This window comes from Panthera tigris, chromosome E3 (assembly GCF_018350195.1).
Source record: "Panthera tigris isolate Pti1 chromosome E3, P.tigris_Pti1_mat1.1, whole genome shotgun sequence".
NCBI lineage: Eukaryota > Metazoa > Chordata > Mammalia > Carnivora > Felidae > Panthera > Panthera tigris.
In genome coordinates, this window is record NC_056675.1 from 39,307,572 (window position 1) to 39,321,442 (window position 13,871).

Consider the following 13,871-nt stretch of genomic DNA (forward strand, 5'->3'; position numbering starts at 1 on the left):
GTCACGCGTAGACCTGGGAACGCGCGTCCGCGTGGACACGACGTCTAGTCCCGAGCGGGCGGAGATGGGGAGAAGGGGGTCCTCCGGGAGCGACCTGAGCGGAGGATTCCGGAGACCGAGAGAGACAGCCGGAGACAAGACAGGAACACAGCAGGCCGAGAAAGGGGCCGAATACAGGCAGAGACGCAGCGGGGACAGGGATACGGACGTCCAAGCGGCAGAGACAGGGCAGGCAGAGGTGACAGGCGTGACAGACCCGGACCAGAGGCTGCCTTCCTCGCTGGGGGAGGAGTCACAGCGCCCTCTGCGGGTCCTGGCAGGGGGCGGGGGAGCCAGTGTCACCGAGCCCCATGGGGGTCCACAGGCGTCTGTGATGGCCACAGTGCCTCCTGGGGAGTCAGACCACTCCCTGAAGATCAGAGTCCGTGGGGGTTGGAGCCACCGCGGCCCTGGGGGTGTTCTCAGACCTTAGATGGGTCCTGGCATCACAAAGGGGTTCATATCTGTTGGGAGAGGGTCACAGTGCTTTTTAGGAAGGTGAAAATGCTCTCTGAGGGATCACGACATCACGGGTGGGGGTGGGGAGGCTGGGGGTCACAGCATCCCTTAGAGTGTTCTCAGAGCCTCGATATGTTGTTCGGCCCCACAGGGGGCTCACAGCCTCTTGGACCATCACAGGGCCCGTAGGAGGGGGAAGATAATGCGAGGATGGCGGGCAAGGAGTCCGTTGGGATGACAACTGCCCAGTGGATCCCTGAAGCAGCTCTTTGGGGCTATCACATCCCTGTGTGTCGGCGCGGGGTGTCCCTACATCGGTCACACCCCTCTTAGGCATGGGCGCGTGGCATCTAGGGAGTCGCTGGGCACGGTCGGGGCGAGGGCCCAGATGGCGACGCGCGCGACGCCAGCAAAGACTCCTCTGCGGGCAGATGCACCGGACGAACGTGCGCCTCAACGTGGAAGCAGCGCCGCGCCCGCGCTGCGGGCTCAGGCCGTCCCGCAGCGCCCCCGCCGCTCGCGCCGCTGCAGTCTCCGCAGGCGCCTCGTCCACGCATCGCGCCAGGGCAGCACGAGGCTCCCGCGGGCAGCGCTGAGCCCGGGCCCCCGGCCCCCGACCGCGGTCCCCGGCCCGCCCCCCAGCAGCAGGTAGCGGCGGCCGGGCAGCAGGCGCGGGCAGCCGCAGGCCGCGTCCCGCGCCGGCACCCACAGCGCGCTGCTCCCTCGCCTCGCGCGCTCCTCGCCGCTCCGGAACACTGCAAGCACGGCCACCGGGAAGCGCGTCCACGAGCCGCGCGCCTCGCCGCGCGCGCCCACCGCCACCTGCACCGCTGAGGGGGGCGGGGGGAGGGCGAGATGGGGCGGGGTCAGGCGGGGCGGAGCCGGGAGGGGGCGGGCCGCGCGGAGGAGCTCTGGGCGCCCGCGGTGTGGGGAGGGGGGCACAGAGAGGGGACCGGGGGGTGACAGGGCGGGGCCGGCGACAGTGGGAGGCCCAGGGAGGGTCAAGGGACGGTGAGAAGGTGACGGCAGGAGGCCTACCGTAGTCTTTCCTGCAGAACTTCTTCAAGCTGATGCGGTAGCTGCCGCGGGCTGGTTTGCAGTGCACGTCGCAGTCTGGAGGGGGTGTGGAGGCTGGCACAGATCCCTCCCTTCTTACCCCGCCCTTTCCTCCTCCCCCTCCTTGAACCCCAAGCCCCCTTCCCCCACAGTCATGCCAATCTGGGCCCCTGTTCTGTGTCCACTCACCCTGGGGTTCCACAGAGCTGCTCTCCTCGGTGGGTCCAGGGACAGGCGTCTCTGCGGACAGGGTGAGAGAGCCGCCTGCATTTGAGGGGGAGGATTCGTAGGGCTCTGGGGGCAAGCGGGGAGCAGCGGGGAGGGGGGGTGTGGAGAACTGGTGTGGCTTCGGCTGAGGTGGCGGAAGCAGGGCAGGGTCACTCACTAACGCAGGGTGCCACGGGAGAGCGGCTCTGCTGGAAGCCGGGGGCGCAGCGATTGCAGGTGAGGCCCGTGACACCATCCTTGCAGGGACACTGGCCTGTGGTCTGGTTGCAGGTTTTGCCAGCAGCACCAACAGGGTGACAGTCACATGCTGAGGACAGAGATGGGACGGTCAGAAGCCCATCTGGGGAGGTGGGAACCCAGAGGGTGAGGACGTGCAGGCAGCCGGCGGCAGGCTCACCCCTGCAAGCGCGGCGGTCACTCAGGGCGCGGCCAGGGTCTCGATAGAAGCCCTCCCGGCAGTAGTGGCAGTGGCGGCCGGCCGTGTTGTGCCGGCAGTTGAGGCAGACCCCGCCACTGCGGCGGCCGGATAGTCGGTACAGCTCCATGTTGAAGCGGCAGCGGCGCGCGTGGCCATTGCAGGAGCAAGCTGCAGGAAGGGATGGGTCAGGGGCAGGCTGGCCCAGTCCAGGGTCCCCAGGCCGCCCTCCAAGGCCTCACCAAGGCAGGCGTGGGCTTCCCGGGCCGTGGCCCGCTGCCACGGCCTGTCGCAGTAGAAGGGCTTGCAGCGGCCGCAGTCGGGGCCCTCGGTGCCATGCTGGCAGTCGCAGATTAGGTGGCCCTGGGTGTCCAGCAGGCACCTTGAGGCATGCCCATTGCACTTGCAGCGCCCGCCCACCTGGAGCTCCGTCGCCGAGTAAGAGTAAGGGACCATGGCCACGGAGTCCCTGGTGTCCCCCAGCACGGCAGGCCTTGTGAGCACTATTCGAATGTCTGTGGCAGTCACCCAGTCTTGGAGCACTGGGCTGCTGTCCAGATCCAGGCCTGGTGGGCTTCCGTCCTGCACGCTGAAGGCCAGAAGGCCACCACCATCGGGCTGGGCCTGGGGCTCCGGGAAGCACAGAGCTTCGGGCCCTGGGCCTGGTGGGCCATCGGCAGGGACAGGCAGGCGGCCATAGTCCAGGCCACAGCGGGAGGAGAAGAAACCCAGTGGGGCCCAGCTGCGGCCATGGTCCTGTGACTTGAGCAGGGCCACCGAGGCGGGGGGCGCAGAGCAGAAGCGCAAGCTCACGAACACCAGCTCAAAAGCCTTGCCCAGGGGCACTGTGAGGGTCACGTTGAAGGGCGCCTGCGTCAGTGAGTCCGAACGCCAGCACACAGGGCTTGTGGTGCTCCCTGCGGAGGTCAGGAGGGCGGCAGGGTGTGCCCGCCTCGGGTCGGAGGCATCACAGGCCCGCGTGGCCGGCCGCCCACACGTGCTGGACGCCAGTACCTCGCGGCCCAAGGCGGCGTTCACCAGGCCCGGCACGCAGCCGCGGGGCGCGCCCCCCTCGTCATGGCAGGGGTCGGCGGGCGCCGGCGGCCCCAGGCTCAGCGCGGTGGAAAGCGTGCCCGCGGTCAGCAGCAGCCCCCAGGGCCAGCCGGGCATGGCCGGAGTCGCGGTAGATCCGCCGGCCCGCCGGGCCCCACGCTGCTGCCCTCGGGGTGGGGGTGGGGGGCGGAGAGCGAGCCCGGGTCCGAGGCTCTGCCCGCTGGCCCGCAATGCCAAGCAATCCCGGGCGGCCCCAGCCGAGGCCCAGAGGTGGGAGCAGCCGCGGGCACGCCCCGGGCCAGGCGCAACAGCGGGGATGCTGGCGCGTCCTCCCGCTGGGCCTGGAGCGATGACAGGAGTCGCCCCCGCTCCCGGCGCCTCCGCCCGCGGAGGCCCCACCCGTCGCCCGCCGTTGCACTCACCCACAGAGGGCCGGGTCGAGCAGGTCTCCCGGCCTCCCAGGAAGGGCCGAGGGCGGGCGGGGCCTGGGGCGCCCCGGCCGCCGCCTCCTCCCGGCTGTAGCGACGACGGGCGAGCTGTGCCAGGAGGGGGTGGGGGGCGCAGTAGGCGCAAGCCCGGGCCCGGCCGGGGGCGGGGCTGCTCGGGCCGGGAAGGAGGGAGGAGAGGGGAGGGGGCCTCGTCGGCAGAGCCGGAATCAGAAGCAGATTCAGACACTGGCGGGGCCAGCGGGGGAGGGGGCTGGGAGGCCCGCGAGCCGGGGGAGGGGCCGGGGAGCCAGGAATGCGGCTGGCGGGAGGGGTCTGGAGGGGGCGGCTCAGCCACGCAGCCCGTGGGGGACCACCCAGCAGGGTCCCCGGCCTGCATCCAGGCCCCGACTGCTCCTGGGGCTGTGCCACGTGCTGGGCGGGGGTCTGGCCGCCTCCTCCCTCAGGCCCATCTGGCAGACTGGGCTCTGGATCTGAAGGCTGGTGCCCCGATGCTCCCCTGGGTCCCTACAGGCAACACTCAGCGCTGGGGGAGCCAAGCAGAACTGGTGGTTATGGGATGTCCCCAAGGCAGTGGTGTGCACGAGCAGAAAAAAACCGCACCTTTGGGACCACGTCTGATTTTGAATCCAAGCTGCTCCGACTTCTAGTCCTGTGGTTCAGGTTCCTTAACCTGAGACTGAGTTTTTTCACTGGACAGATGCCTGTGACTCAACTTTGCTGAGCCATTGGGGAGGTTTGATGAGCTACCTAGGTGTTGGACGCAGCCAGGGCCTCTACAGACTGGAGTCTCTCCTGCTTTATGTTCAGGAAGGATGCATCCTCCCCGTCTGAGCTGAGCTTACCTAAGTGATGAAATTGGCATACCCCCTCCACCCCCAACCCCCAGATCAGGCCAAACTCTTGTCCCAAAGCATCTCTGGGTCTCTGTCTGATTGCCTCGCCATGATGGGTCCAGCCCCCAGAGCTGGCAGGGAGAAAGTGAAGCCGTGTGTGGGGGCCGGGGAGCCCACTAGGTAATAGGGTTCCTTGGGGTTCAGGGGCTTGGTCAGCAGTTGAGGATCCCTGTGCAGGGTAGGGAGTGGAGTCTGGTCCATGGGGAGGGCTTGGTCACAGACGGCTCAGCGTCAGAACCCCTGAGCCTGGCCCACTTCCCAGCAGGTCTGGGTAGAGAACCTGAAGTGGGAGCCCAGCTGGGCAGCCTGGTCACCAGGTGGGGAAAGGGCAGCTGCAGCTGACAGTGACCCAACCAAGAGAGACCAGGGATTGCTCTGGATAGAGACCACTTCCCCTGTTAGGTCTTTGATGGACAGGGCCAAGCATCCCAGGAAGGGGCAGCTGCGTGCACGGGGGCCAGGGAACACAGGGACATGTGTGACCTGAGAGAAAGTCTGAGTCCTGAAGGTTCAGATGGCAGGCTCACCTCTGGCCAGGCCCTGCAGCTGGCGGAGGACGAGGACGCCATGCAGATGTGTCTGTGTGTGCAGAGCCACACTTGCAGCCAGGCCAGAGAGACTGCGAGCACCCACAAGGAGAGGGTAGGGGGAAGCAGAACCTTCGTGTTCTTCGGGAGGGGAGGGACAGGAGGACGCTGGGACCTCCCCTGGGAAACCAAAGGAGAAGAGGAGGGAGCAGCATGAAGACAGGGTGATGGGGCACCTGAAGTGACAGGCACCCTCCAGCACAAATGCAGGGGGGTGGGGGGGGGTTGGTGGAGGGGCTGATGAGATCACAGGAGACTTGGGAAGGATTGAGCCAGAGGGGCTGCTGCCTCTCTCCCTTCACCTTTGGCAGCAGCGGGGAGTCTGCGGGTCCCCTCTGCCCCACAGAACAGGTGCCACAGTACCTCACCTCAACTTCCCGATAAAAAAACATGCCCCTCAACAACAGATAGGTGCGCGAATGAGGGAGCTGACAGCACATCCTGCTCCAGAATGAGTGACATTTGGAATTGGCACCTTCCCAACCACCCCCTTCAACATCCCTTCTGGTCATCAGCGTCCAACTCAGCCTGGGATGAGCAGAGCCCTGGCAAGAGAGTAGAGGCTGCAATAGAACCTTCTGGGTGACTAGCTGGCCACGGTGGGGAGTCATGCCCAGGCCCAACATGCAGGTTCCACAGAGCCTGAGACAAACTTCCAGGGAGCCCCTGGCTGAGTGCGCTTCAAGACTCCTGGCAGGAGGGAAGAAAGGAAATCAGGGAGCAGGCTCCCCTCCAGCTCCGGGCCAGCCTGTGCAGGCTTTGTCTGCAGCCCAGCTTCCTCCTGAGTCGGGCGAGGGGCTGCAGAACATCTGGTGGTTTCTGGTGTGGGTGGAAAGAGGCCCCCAGGGCTCAGCCTGCTGCCAGTGTTCATCCCTGTTAGCAAGCTGCGAGTTGCGGGCCCAGAGGGCGGCGGTACCACCAGCTCCCCAGGGAGGAGGCTGCAGGCAGCCCCACATCTTCCCTGCAATGACCCGCCCCCCCCCCCCCCCCCTGCACAAATTCTCTTCTGGCCCCTAGGATGGCCCTGGCAGATGGCCTGATGAGAGTTAAGCCCAGCCCCCAGTGCAGGCTCATGGCTCCGGAGGGCTGGCTGACCTGTCCCCAGCCTGTCACACCTTCTCAGCCGGTCCTGCCCCATTCTGGCACCTTAGAAGCAGCTCCACCTCCCTGCGCCCCCCCCCCCCCCCGCATCTTCTCAGGCCACTACAGTCCTCCCATCCCCACCGCACGGTCCCCCCCGCCCCCCGTCGGAGTGACAGCTGCTGGCTTTGGGGCAGGCGGGGAACCCATCCAGGGGAGAAGGGGCCCAGGGGGCCAGACGTCCCAGGCCTCAGGGGGCTGGGGTCTTTCCCTTAAAAGGCCAACTGATCTAACACTCCCGGCCTAGCCCAGGACCTACTGTCCCCTCCAGACCTTTGCAAGCCACAACTCGTTCACACATGGCACAAACATTTATTGAGCGTCTATTATGGCGAGAGGGGCTTCCAACCCAGCAGTGAGGACAGACAGCAGGGGGAGGGGCGTACGGCACGCTGCGCCTCGACCGGGAGCGCGGCCCCCGCCAAGTCCGTGGCCTTCTTGCACCCTGCATCCCCGGCAGGGCCCCCGTGCCACGCAGGCTCTCTCTGTGGTCGCCACCCGCTCTGCACGCCAAGCAGAACCCTGAAAAGCAACATTGGGAGGAGGGGGGAGAGGCGATAGGGGAGAGCACAGGGAAATGTCTCGTAGCCCGCACGCCCTTGGCCTCCTAAGGGCTCGGGAAGAAACGGTCGAAGGAGGGGGCCTCCGCGACCCGCCACCCGCGCGCTGCGCTGCGCGCGCCCAGCCGTGGCGAGGTCCGGAGGGAGGAGGCGCCCGGCTCGCGGTGACTTCGCTGGGGAGGGGGCCGCCCGCGCGGGCTCAGGACGTCCCCGGCTCCCGCTGCCCCGCGCGCCCGGCCCGCCGCCGCCGCCGAGCGTGCCAGCACAGGAAGGCGGCGGCCAGGAGCCCGAGGCCCGCGCCCAGCGCGGCCAGCGCCACGCCCTGCTCCGGGTCCAGGCGAGGTCCGCGCAGCGAGAAGGTGATGGCTGTGGCAGCGGCGCCGGTCACCAGGGCCACGACGCCGAACGGCAGGACGCAGCGCGGCCAGGAGCCCCCCACGCCGCCGGTGGCCAAAAGCAGCGCTCGCAGGGCCCCGGGGGGTTCGGGGGACGCGAGGGGCTCGGCAGGGGCCGCCGGTGGGGGCTCGGGTGCGCTCATGCCGCCGACGCGGGGGCCGCGCTCAGGGTGGGTGTGGGAGCCCGCGCAGACCCCACTCCCGTCCTCGACCGCCACGTCAGTGCGGATTGGCCCGGGATGCGGTGACGCCACCGGGACGCCGAGGAGAGGAGTTCGCTGCCGCCTCCTGGCTTGGCGTTGAATCTGGGTGGGCGGGTGCAATCTAGAGGGGGCGCCTACCCAGACCTTTGCTCTCATCCTTCCAGACGCTACGGGGGGGTCACCTCCCTGCCCAGGTGCGGGCAGGGCAGCCCTCCACAAAGACATCACCAGGACTGGTCCTGATAGGTGGGTCGAGTCCACAACCTTTGGGCACCCATCTGGGCCTGGCCAGGGATCAAGGTGGACTGCACCCCTGCCCTCATGGGGCAAAGGTCCAGTAGGGAAGGTGCACAATAAACCCAGTGAACTGGTGGATTAAATAATTTTGGTGGAGGCCACTGGTTATGGAAACTGATTTTCGGGTGGCCAGTGACAGGGTGGTGGTGGGACTCACCCTGGATAGGAAGGGTTCCTCAAGATCAGAGTAACTGGGCATGAGCTCTGGAGACAGTGATGACAGTGGTCAGGAGAGGGGGGTGGCTGTCCCCAGGCTCCCTATCTCTTGGCTTCCCTTCTCTGTTCCTGCCCTGGGCAGTGGACATTGCTATTCCAGTCCCTAGAGGCCCCTCAGTACAATGAGGAGTGGTTTAGGTTTCCTACTTTGGTCTATCATCTGGTTCCCAGCAGGCCACAAAACCTGGCATTCCATGTTCAGGGTTTCTGGCCTGTGGGACTGTGGGGGCTTTTATAAGAAGGACTTCCTGCTGCGGCCCAGAGCTATCTTGAGGCTGCTTCAACATCACTCGGTCCTTCCCCCATACCTACTACCCCTCATCGGCTCTCAGGAAACCGGGGCATCTCCAGGGGTTTCCTGGGTCTGGACCCCCCTGGGGCAGAGGCTGGTTTTATTCCCTAATTGCTCATCGCTGTCCACACAAAGGGCCAATGCCCCAGCTCTGAGGATTGTGCTCTGCATAGGTGATCAGTAACGGTTTTTGTTTAATATAATGCTTATCTTTGAGAGACAGAGATGAGCGGGGGAGGTGCAGAGAGGGGGACAGAGGCTCTGAAGCCGGCTCCATGCTGACAGCAGAGAGCCGGATACTGGCCTTGAACTCACAAACGATGAGATCGTGACCTGAACCAAAGTCAGATGCTCAACCGATTGACCCACCCAGGCGCCCTCAGTAAAGGCTTAAAGAACACCAGACTCCCAGGCCTCACCAGGGCCCAGCACTTATGTAATCTGTCCTCACCCCCGACCCAGCGGTAATAACCACTGCTGTGGGTGCACAGGCTCCTTGGGAGCATCCGGGGGTCACCTGACACTGGCCCCCACGTGCAGAGGGCAGGGAGAGACTGAAGGAGGAGGCAGGCCACTCCAGCCGGGCGGGTGGCGGGGTCAACAAGCAGACGGGCCTTACCTACAAGACGTGTCCTGGGCTGCGGCACCCGCCCACCAGAGCTTAAAGGCTGATGTCGCGGGAGGCCCTCAGCGGGCTCAGCCGTGTACCCGTGCAGGTGTTTAAAGTATCACGTCACTACCTCAAGGCTGTGTCCTCGGAGCAGCCCCTGGGAGTGACGAGGCAAGTGGAACCCACATTCCGAGGACAGGGGAGGGGGCGAGGAGCCTCCCGCTGCCCAGATCCAGCTCACGGGTCAACGGGTGGTCACGTCTCTTCAATTACCTCTCCCAACGACTAACCCCAGAATGACAGTGAGGACAACGCTGGGCCCTTGAGAATCTTGCTAAAAGTCCCACAGCAGCAATTAAGAGTAAGCCCAACCCTGTGACTGGTTTAAACCCGGAGGTCGTGACCTTGACCTGTAAGTTGTTTTTTGTTCCACAAAGCAAGGATTCCTTCAGCAGGGGAGGCAGGGGGGAGTGTGCCCACGCTGGCCACAGCAACAGCTGTGGGGTTGGTGAGCACAGATGCCACGCGGTGCCCACCCACTCTGATATAGGCTTGTGGCTTTTGTGTTTTCCCATGAGCCCAGTACAGTCTAGGGGATTGGAGGGAGGGGTTTCAGGTGTGCTGGGGCCAATGCTGGCAGAAGTCCCCAGTCCTGCTCGCCTTCAGTGGCCTTTCCCTCCCTTTGGTACGTGTTCTCAGTGAATACACCTGATGCGCCTCGGTGAGCAAAAACACACATCAAGTCCCATCTTAGCGTGATTTCAATATACGTACTTGCCAAAGTAGTGTTAATGTCACACAAGCGGCTTATAGATCTAAAGCGAGAAGAAACAGAAGTACCACAAAAAGCCCCAGAAAGGCCTCCGGTCTCAGCCTGGGGAAGGCGAAGCCGAGCGGAGGTCTGACTACTCGCTTTAGCTGCTGTGAGAAGGGCCCTGGGTTCCTCAGGAAGAGCCAGGGGACTGTCCTCAACCCACCTGGGAGAGCTGGTTTCCCAGGGTGGGTCCACCATCTCTGCATCGGAAATCCTCTCAGTCCCTGTTAACTAGTGGGGGGCAGGGAGTGCTCTCCCAAGAGTCTCAGTGTCCGAACAAGGTCACCCTCATGCCAGGGTCCCGAGGCCTGGGAACGGGGCTCGGGGGTGGCAGCCGGCCACGGGAAAGGTTCAGTCGGCAGGTTCATCTCGAAGGACGGTGAGGAAGCGCTCCCCTCCCTCGCAAAGCAGGCTGTGCACAGCTCGGCAACGCGCCAGCCAGTGTGGCCCCTGTGTGCCCACCAGGGGGAGGAGGTCCGACATCAGGACCTGAGGGGTGACGAAGAGTTAAGATCTCAGGAGGGCCCTGTCCCTGTCCGGGGAGGGCTCACAGAAGGCCCGCCCGTGAGGCAGTTCCAGGGCAGGCTTCAGGCATGTGTTCCAGCCCCTCCCACCTTCTAAAGCTCTGCCCCTGGGCCAATGCTGTGTCAGCATGCACACAAGCCCAGAAGCCCCATCTTCAGATGGACCGCAGCCCACGGCTCCCCCGTCGCCCAGTCTCCACGCCCCTACTCCGGAAGTACCTTTTCCAGGTGGATCTGCTGGTCTAGCATGGCCAACCGCAGCCTCAGGGCCTCTAGAGTCTGCAACTCCTGGGTGCTGGAGTAGAGAAGAAGCTGGGGGCTCCAGAGAGGGTCTGTTCCTCCTCCGCAGGGCAGTGAGGCTCCGGGGCGTCTCCCCACAGGCCACGGCCCCAGCTGCTGTCCCACCACTGCTGTGAAGGCAGGGGAAGGTGGACTCATGGGGTGGCAGCCAGGGACCTCCTCCCCATCTGCCTCTGGGGGGCAGTGCAAAGTCAAAGGTTTGCCTCCTAGACGAAGCCTCGTTATCCGTGAAAAACCATCTCCAGTGACACGAAGCAAGCCAGGGACCGGTATGTCTCTGCTTCTCACACGCCACCCTCAGTGACTAGGAAAATAAGCCGACTGTTCGCAGAGCCAGGGCCCATCAGGGGAGGGGGGGGGGCAGTTCAGTGGGGGGGGGGGGGCTCCAGAAAGGACCTGCCCTGAGTGTCCTTGCTCCTGAGCAGCTGTTAACGCTGCCTTTTGGCTCCAGGACTTCGACCACTGACAAGACTTCAGCACATACCGAGGGGTGTGTGTGTCGGTGGGGAGGGGGTCTCACCTGCACGCAGCTCCTGCAGCCTGTGGAGACACTGCTCCGTGATGGCCTGCAGCCCCTCCAGGGTAAGCAGGCAGCGGTACTCCTGCATGCAGTCAGCAGGGTCTATGCAAAAGTCAAGGGAGAGCATAGGTCAGGTCCACGACAGTCCCAAGCCCTCCCCGGCCCAAGACACGCAGCAGGGCCCACTGACCTGCCGAGAGCACTTCCTCCATTCGCCGTCTCAGCAGCAAACAGGCCGTCCGCAGGAGCCCCACCTCGGCCTCCACCGCTGCAGCACTGAGCCCAGAGCCGGGCCCGCCGGACTGGACACGGGTCAGGGAAACTGCTCTGTGGCCAGGTTCCCCCCTCCCCCTCCCACCGAGGACAGGGCCCCAGAATGGCTCTGGCCCTTCTTGGAGTGGCTCCTGAAACTCACCAGGCTCAGAGCCAGGACCACCCCCCACCCCCACCGTGGAGGGTCCCACAAGCCCGGCAAGAATACAGTCATCTGCATTTTCTGGAGGAACTGGGTTTTGGCGGTGGCAGCGGCATCCATGGAGTCACTGGTCTGTGCAGAGCTGAGCTGGGCCCACAGGCTGGGACGGACACACAGGCACCCGGGAACCAGAGAGGGACGAAGTTATGCCATCCAGCTGGGCCTCAGGAGGCAGGGAAGGGCCAGGGAGGGGCCCCAGTTAGGGGTGTCTGGCTCTGCTGAAAGCCAGGAGGGACCTCCGGAGGCCTTAGAAAACTGAGAGGACACTGTCCACGAAGAGACGACAGAGCCAACGTACTCTCGGAAATACCCAGAGACAGTTGAAGGAGAAAGGGGAGAGAGGCTGGCAGCGACTGGTACCGGAGCCTCCCTGGGACAATGGTAAAGAACTCCGGGTGCAGGCACAGCACACACTTGAAAGGCACTGTCGTGTTTAACCCCCACAACACCTCTCTGAAGCTGATACCATCATTCTCTGCTCCACAGAGAAGACAAATGGGGACCCGGGGTCTCTTAGCTTCAAAGCCTGCAGAGTCTAAGGTCATGAGGGCAGTCCTAGCTGATCTCGGAAAGTGTCCCACCCAGCCAACAAAGCAGAGGGGCCTGCTGGAAAAGTCTTACCGAGGAGGCCCTGCGCTGCCGGGAAGCCTCGGCCTCCCCGCTGTCCACACTTCCCTGGTCTCCCCTACCAGCCCCACCCAGCTGACGCTCAGCCTTACCGGGAGTTCCGGGAAGCCGCTTTCCTGTAGGCCATGGGTAGCCGCAGCAGGATCCTGTCAGGGAAGCCAGTGCTCAGAGAAGCCGCGCTCTGGGGGCTGCCCCCCTCAAGCCCCGAACAGGGCTTCCAGAGTGGCTGTGGGAGCCAGCAGTCCACGTCTGCCCTGGCAGAGAGAAGAGAGGGAACCAGGAGCAGAGCCCGGGCTCTCCAGAGCCCATTTGGAGCCCCTGGGCTATATGGATGAGACAACAGGTTACTGGACAGGCCCTAGTGATGTTGCATCCTGCCAGCTTTGGGGCATGGGTCTCATGGGATGGCACCCTGGAGGCTCCCCTGGCCCGCATCGGGCTCAATGCCCTGTCCTCCCTGTCACCCCACATCCCAGACTCCTGCTGCCGGCAAGGGTCTGATCTAGAAGAGACAACAGTTCCTCCGGGAAGAGTCTGGGAAACCTACCCCTTCTCCTTCAGTGTGAAAGCTTCTGGGGCTTGAAGAGCAGCCGATGGGGGTATCTGTTGGTCCCTGGGGCCTGGTCCAGGCTTGGTGGCTCGGGATCCTCTCCCCATACAGGTGCGATCCCCCACTGACAGGAGCCTGGACTCAGGGAGGCCCCTAGCAGGCACCACAGTCTGCTGGATGCCCCTGGGGGGTTTTGTCTCTGAGACTCCACAGCTAGCCTGGCCAGAAGGCCGGGACGGGGCAGAGGCTGTGGTGGCAGAAGTGGCAGCGGACCCAGACTTCAGGCTGAGGGCCTTGTGTCTTTCTCCAGTCTTAGAGATGCCTTTTCTCACCCGTACAGCCTTCTCCAGTGCCTGGGTCAGAAGCTCCAGCTCCTTGAGGTCTTGAGAGCTGGGTGTGGATTCTGCAAAAACCAAAGACCCATGCGTGCAGTGGTCACTCACCACTGCTTGTCCGGAAAACAGCAGGAGTGGCACCAGGAGAAGGTGGGTGCTGGAAGTTTACCCGGAGACGGGGCCTCTCCACTGGTTTCTGGCGCTGGGGTTGGCTGCGGAGCCGGGGTCTCGGCTGGTTCCCTGCGAAGTTTCACAGTACAGTCATGGCACGGCCAAGAGGCAGGGTTCAGGCGCAAGGGACCCCAAAGGGGCCGCCTGGCTTTGCGGCGGTGCCCCAGTCCGGGGGCTCCGAGAGGGGTTCCCAGGACCCGAGGGAGGCCTGGCCGGGCGGTCTCGGGGTCCGCGTACCAGGTCCGCAGCAGCCGGCGGGAGACGCGCAGGCTCCGCTCCAGCTGCCTCTGTCGCTCAGCGCAGGCGTCCAGGGCGTCCCGCAGCTCGGCCACCAGCCTGGGAGGGGCACACCGGCGGCTCAGCACCCCGGCCGGCCTCGCGCCGCGCCCCCTCCCGCCCCGCTCCCTCCCTGCGCGCGGGTCTCACCGGCGCGAGCAGTCCGCGGGCAGCATGAAGGCGACAGCGGCTCCTCCGGATTTGCCGCCTCCGGGAAGTCCGGGCCTTTCCGGGCTAGAAGACCGCCCCCTTCCGGCCGGACTACCCAATCCCGAGCCCAGAGCGCAAGCCCCGCCCCCGCCGGGCGCGCAGCCATTCCCGTTCGGAGCAGGGCCCCGGGGCAGCAGAGGGTCCTCACGTGATGCGCAGACTTGTGGTTTGAATGGG

General features: G+C 64.9%; 2 protein-coding genes across 4 annotated transcripts; both read right to left on the bottom strand.

Moving 5' to 3' along the window:
* Positions 1 to 987: 987 nt before the first annotated feature.
* On the bottom strand, positions 988 to 3,367 carry NTN3 (netrin 3). Its single transcript, XM_042972337.1, has 6 exons — positions 2,440 to 3,367; positions 2,180 to 2,368; positions 1,940 to 2,089; positions 1,744 to 1,794; positions 1,537 to 1,611; positions 988 to 1,328 (listed from the first exon to the last, which is right to left on the bottom strand). Exons 1-6 carry the CDS (start codon positions 3,365 to 3,367, stop codon positions 988 to 990), a joined length of 1,734 nt encoding a protein of 577 aa, XP_042828271.1.
* Positions 3,368 to 9,641: 6,274 nt separating this feature from the next.
* TEDC2 (tubulin epsilon and delta complex 2) lies at positions 9,642 to 13,718 on the bottom strand. 3 transcript variants are annotated; one of them, XM_042971447.1, is made up of 10 exons: positions 13,635 to 13,718; positions 13,446 to 13,544; positions 13,207 to 13,277; positions 12,700 to 13,105; positions 12,245 to 12,298; positions 11,532 to 11,625; positions 11,241 to 11,352; positions 11,051 to 11,152; positions 10,450 to 10,640; positions 9,642 to 10,195 (listed from the first exon to the last, which is right to left on the bottom strand). In XM_042971447.1, the coding sequence occupies exons 1-10, from the start codon at positions 13,658 to 13,660 to the stop codon at positions 10,058 to 10,060; spliced, it is 1,293 nt and encodes a 430-aa protein (XP_042827381.1). In that variant the 5' UTR covers positions 13,661 to 13,718; the 3' UTR covers positions 9,642 to 10,057. The 3 variants fall into 3 exon arrangements, with proteins under 3 accessions (XP_042827381.1, XP_042827380.1, XP_042827379.1); XM_042971446.1 differs by having other exon boundaries at positions 10,450 to 10,637; positions 12,245 to 12,406; XM_042971445.1 differs by having other exon boundaries at positions 12,245 to 12,406.
* Between the last annotated feature and the right edge of the window lie 153 nt (positions 13,719 to 13,871).

What these genes read in the sequence shown, in the direction of transcription:
- NTN3 (XM_042972337.1), bottom strand. Translation starts at nt 3,367, where the DNA reads ATGCCCGGCTGGCCCTGGGGGCTGCTGCTGACCGCGGGCACGCTTTCC. An exon ending in GGAAGCCCACGCCTGCCTTG is followed by an intron (nt 2,369 to 2,439) that starts GTGAGGCCTTGG and finishes CCCTTCCTGCAG; the next exon opens with CTTGCTCCTGCAATGGCCAC. An exon ending in CAGCTCTGTGGAACCCCAGG is followed by an intron (nt 1,612 to 1,743) that starts GTGAGTGGACAC and finishes CACCCCCTCCAG; the next exon opens with ACTGCGACGTGCACTGCAAA.
- TEDC2 (XM_042971445.1), bottom strand. Translation starts at nt 13,660, where the DNA reads ATGCTGCCCGCGGACTGCTCGCGCCG. An exon ending in CGCCGGCTGCTGCGGACCTG is followed by an intron (nt 13,278 to 13,445) that starts GTACGCGGACCC and finishes GAAACTTCGCAG; the next exon opens with GGAACCAGCCGAGACCCCGG. An exon ending in GCGGCTTCCCGGAACTCCCG is followed by an intron (nt 11,626 to 12,244) that starts GTAAGGCTGAGC and finishes TGTCCGTCCCAG; the next exon opens with CCTGTGGGCCCAGCTCAGCT.